The sequence below is a fragment of the Pyrus communis genome, chromosome 1 (assembly GCF_963583255.1).
Source record: "Pyrus communis chromosome 1, drPyrComm1.1, whole genome shotgun sequence".
NCBI classification, from domain to species: domain Eukaryota; kingdom Viridiplantae; phylum Streptophyta; class Magnoliopsida; order Rosales; family Rosaceae; genus Pyrus; species Pyrus communis.
In genome coordinates, this window is record NC_084803.1 from 25826643 (window position 1) to 25831683 (window position 5041).

At 38.0% G+C, this 5041-nt stretch overlaps 1 protein-coding gene across 1 annotated transcript; it reads left to right on the top strand.

Moving 5' to 3' along the window:
- The first annotated feature begins 2059 nt into the window (after window positions 1-2059).
- Window positions 2060-4677, top strand: LOC137711997 (L-ascorbate oxidase-like). Its single transcript, XM_068451153.1, has 5 exons — window positions 2060-2547; window positions 2717-2809; window positions 2945-3163; window positions 3264-3452; window positions 3554-4677. Exons 1-5 carry the CDS (start codon window positions 2083-2085, stop codon window positions 4505-4507), a joined length of 1920 nt encoding a protein of 639 aa, XP_068307254.1. The 5' UTR covers window positions 2060-2082; the 3' UTR covers window positions 4508-4677.
- Window positions 4678-5041: the final 364 nt, after the last annotated feature.

A 5041-nucleotide genomic window follows, 5' to 3' on the forward strand; every position in this document is an offset into this window, starting at 1 on the left:
TCGAACCCCCCACCTTTCATGGTGTTTAAGTTAAGCTCCATGGCGGGTGGGTCTTCTTCGTTGAGAATCTGGGTGGGGAGCCAAAACGCATGGTCGTCTAACGTATCAGCCATATGGGTAATCCTTGAAATAGTTGAGAAGAGCATAGAGAGAGAGCAGAGAGATAGAGTGAAGTGGAGAAAATAGTAGAGAGAGTGGGGTTTGATGGGTTTGAGATATGGGGGTTTTGCTGCTTGGTGAAGGTATAATAATGGCGAAGCCAGCTGGGTTTGATGGTCCTACAGAAAGACTTAAAGGGACCCAGCAGATATAGAGAAGCAGAGGTTAGTGAGAAGGAGAAAACAGAGGAGGAAGATATCTCTGGGACGATGACAGGCTTTATTGAAAGTTGAGAGGAAGCCCCTAATAAATGACATTAAAGTATTAATAAAAGAAGTTCAATAATTAGTAAAAAAAAATTTGAAGCTTGTATCAAATTTGACAGCAAGTCCTTTTGTTGTCATTCCATGTCATGCCACAATGAATTTGGCATTTCGGTTGGAAACAATTAGTGGCTATCTTTTTTTACTGTTATAGCTTATGTGAACAATTTGATATCTTTTTTGAAGATGCTCTTATAATTTATTTTTCGTCTTTAAATCTCTTTACTGTTGTAAAATCAACGGTGTGTGTGCAGTGGAATAAATAAAACAAGACACAAAATTTACGAGATTCCTTTACAGTCAGTGTGACTGGAGTACGTCATCGGGCAGCAGTGATGCTTTCATTATAATTTGGAATAACAGGAGTACAAAGACAACTCTATGTATTCTCTCCTCTCCTCTTCCTCTTTTTTTTTTCTTTGCTCTCTATTGAAAGCATACAGAGTGCTCTATTTATAGAGCAACTCCAAGCGCACATCTTTGACAATATAATCTTTCTTCATCTCCCAAGTCAAGATTAATTTTATGGGCATTGAAAATCTACCCAATGTCTTCAGTTTCTATGTGGGCATTCATTTCCCACTATTATTTTCAACATTTACCCAATTCGTTCCAAACTTTCGTTTTTTTCTTTTGAATTCTAATTTTTTTTTTTTGTTTTTTTGTTTTTGTTTTGTTGTATTTCCCCATGTAAAGAGACGGGATTTTGTCAAAAAGAAGATACTTCCTCTTTGAGGACAAATCTGATCAAATGCGTTTGCATCATTATGGTCAATATAGAAATTGTCACCTCATTCTTGTATTGTAAGCAATTTCATTTGTTTTTGCTTATCATATACATCCAGTCAAAAATTATAAACAATATCGTATACAAATGCAACACAAACTCTGTCGAAAAGGAAAAGTTCAACGTGGAGAATATTAAATGATTTGACCAATTAGAAATTGGAGGCTATGTAACTATGATACAATGTTGTACGTACGTTAGTCTAAAATTTGAATTAGATATTTAGTCTTCCTAGCTTACTCTTTCAACATTCTCTAAAGAAGAGGAAGACTGAACTTATAACATTCAATGATTAGCACAACTATTATATACTACTATACATTGTACACACAATTTTCTTAGAAACTGAGACGAAGAATTATATACATATAGAGGGGAAGGGACTCTATCACGTCTTTTACACTGGATTAGAAATGAGTTTGATTCTTATTTTTGAGTTTAATATATTGAACTTATAAGTGTAGTTTCTACACAAATGACTCACGGTGATTTCAATGTAACAAAAGTGTAATCACTCATAAAACAAAAAGAAAGAGTAGTTGAAAAATTAAAGTCAAGGAGATGATCAAGGACTACAAAATTTCCTACCTTCCACGCTGTTTCCAATATGAAGAACATGTCAAACTGTTAGTAGATAGAACTCGATATATGATTTGACCAATTAGAAATTGGAGGATATATGATTTGACCAATTAGAAATTGGAGGCTATGTAACTATGATACAATGTTGTACGTACATTAGTCTAATAGAAAATAAGCATATTAAATAATGCTTAATAATAATTTAATATGAAGAACATGTCAAACTGTTAGTAGATAGAACTCGATATATGAATTATTTAAGGACAGAGAGAGAGTGATAGAGAGAGGAAGATGCCCAGTAATTTAATTTGTTCAACCGAGTTTGATTATGTCTTATTTAGCACAGTTGACCAAAAAAAGCTCAGAAACTATATAACGAAGCTGAAGCGGAAAGCAATCAAACAAAACCAACATTTCATCAACTTCAAAAATTTAGTCTGCAGTTCCAAGACAGAAATGGCTGAGCATTTACAGAGAAATCACGGTGTCGTTTTTAAATCGGCGGTGGCTCTGTTGGTATGTGTTCTGTGCTTGATTATTGAGGTTCCAGTTGTGGAGGGTAGAATTAGGCATTACAAATGGGAGCTCAAGTACGAGTACAAGTCCCCTGACTGCTTCAAGAAACTGGTTATAACCGTCAATGGATTAAGTCCTGGACCGACCATACGTGCCCAGCAGGGCGACACAATCATCGTTGAGGTTACTAACAGTCTCGGGACAGAAAATACCGCCATACATTGGCACGGAATCCGACAGGTACGTACCTAGCTAGTACACACACAATCATCGGTTTTGTTTGATTTTTCGTGTCTAGGTGTTAATTCCTTTGCTTCTCCTTAAGTTTCTCTCGTGACGTCGAGGTGTCGTTTGAAAGAAATAGAAAACAACGTGACTGGTTTGTGTATATTTGTGTTTTATGTTGCAGATTGGAACACCGTGGTATGATGGAACCGAAGGGGTGACTCAGTGTCCAATACTGCCTGGAGATACCTTCAAATATCAGTTTGTGGTTGATAGGGTAAATAAAAGTTAATTATATTATATATTATCCATAGACTGTTGCTTCTTGTTCTTGAATTGGATTAAATATTATACTTGAATATAATAATGACTGATTCACATATATAACTAATAAATTTCAATTAATTTGCAGCCTGGGACATACCTGTACCATGCCCATTACGGAATGCAAAGAGAAGCTGGCATATACGGTTCAATCCGCGTAGCACTTCGAGATGGAGAATCCGAGCCCTTTGCTTACGATTATGATCGAAGCATCATACTCAACGACTGGTACCACAAAAGCACTTACGAACATGCCGTTGGGCTGTCCGCGCCCAATTCTAAGTTTGCCTTTGTTGGGGAACCTCAGGTAATTACGTTACTGCATTCCTCTACAACCATATACATTCACTTTTATTTTGGTAACAAACGCTAATGATTTTTCCTTTTCGATCTGTATAAAATTTCAGTCGCTTCTGATACAAGGTAAAGGAAGATTCAACTGCTCTTCCCTGACCACTCCAAGCTTGGATCCCAGTGTTTGTAACGCAAGCAACCCCGAATGCTCTCCTTATGCAATGACAATGGTCCCCGGCAAAACTTACCGACTCAGAATTGCTAGCTTGACTGCTCTATCAGCCCTCAGTTTCGAAATAGAGGTAGTTTAATCAACCTTGATACATATAAGTACGTGAATTAATTGTGGCCTTAATTACTAGCATGTACTAAATTAACTTTAATTCTCGTCTCCATAATGCAGGGCCATAACATGACGGTGGTGGAAGCGGACGGGCATAACGTTGAGCCATTCGTCGTAAAGAACCTCTTCTTATATTCCGGTGAGACATACTCTGTGCTAGTAAAAGCAGACCAAGACCCTTCAAGAAACTATTGGATCACAACCAATGTGGTTAGCCGCAATGCCACCACGCCACCAGGTTTGGGCATTTTCAATTACTATCCAAACCATCCTCGGAGGTCTCCTCCATCCGTACCACCAGCAGGCCCTGCTTGGAACAACGTTCGCGCTCGACTGGATCAAAGTCTTGCCATTAAGGCACGCCAAGGCTTCATCCACACGCCTCCTGCAACTTCAGACAGAGTGATTGTCCTTCTCAACACACAAAACACCGTCAACGGCGTTGTCCGGTGGTCGGTGAACAATGTGTCCTTCAATCACCCTCACACGCCTTATCTGATTGCCCTCAAAGAGAATTTAACCGACACATTTGATCAAACACCTCCACCCGATGGGTATGACTTTGTAAATTACGACATTTACAAAGTACAAAACAACACAAATGGAACCACAAGCAATGGAATTTACAGGCTCAAGTTCAATACAACAGTGGACATAATACTGCAAAATGCAAACACCAGGAACCCAAACAACAGCGAGACGCATCCATGGCATCTTCACGGACACGATTTTTGGGTGCTCGGACACGGAGAGGGAAAGTTTGACATGTTCAATGACCCAAAAAAGTACAATTTGGTGAATCCAATCATGAAGAACACGGTGCCGGTTCATCTTTACGGATGGACAGCATTGAGGTTCAAGGCAGACAATCCAGGGGCGTGGGCGTTTCATTGCCACATAGAGTCTCATTTCTACATGGGAATGGGTGTGGTGTTTGAATCAGGCATCGATAAGGTGGGAAAACTGCCTTCCTCCATTATGGGCTGTGGTGAAACCAGAGGAGTCCGGCCATAGTCATTAGAACATTTGATTTGGGTGATCCGGTAAATATCACAAACAAAGAGGTTATAAGGAAAGGGGGAGATAATTAAGAAACAAATATACATTTTTATTGTAAAAATCCAGCTTAGGGATGAAATGTCCCAAAATTTTCAACTGTATTGTATTTGTACCTATATGTAAATCTTTACAGCTTGTTTTGAAAGGAAATGATTTCTGAACTCCTTTTAGTTCACTTCCCGCAAAGTATTTTTTTTTTTGTTTTATCCATTATATTTAACAAATAATGAAAATTAAGGGAAAAAAAAAAAAGGGTGTGTAGAAAGCTTCTTCTTTTGAAAAGTGAATCCATGTTACCTATAACTTGATTTATCAATGTTCACACTTCATTTTTATTAAAGGAAAATTTGACACACCTCAACTTGGATATCTAGGTGGACACCAAAATCAAAGTGTGATGGCCAATATCTGGGAGTGCACATTGCAGATATACCTATATGACAAATTATGTAATCATCAAAGCATAGCAATAGTGGAGTAAAAGTAAGA

Coding starts and splice junctions, on each gene's coding strand:
- LOC137711997 (XM_068451153.1), top strand. CDS start 2,083: ATGCCCAGTAATTTAATTTGTTCAACCGAGTTTGATTATGTCTTATTT. Junction 2,548..2,716: donor ATTGGCACGGAATCCGACAG/GTACGTACCTAG, acceptor TTTATGTTGCAG/ATTGGAACACCGTGGTATGA. Junction 3,453..3,553: donor CCCTCAGTTTCGAAATAGAG/GTAGTTTAATCA, acceptor TCCATAATGCAG/GGCCATAACATGACGGTGGT.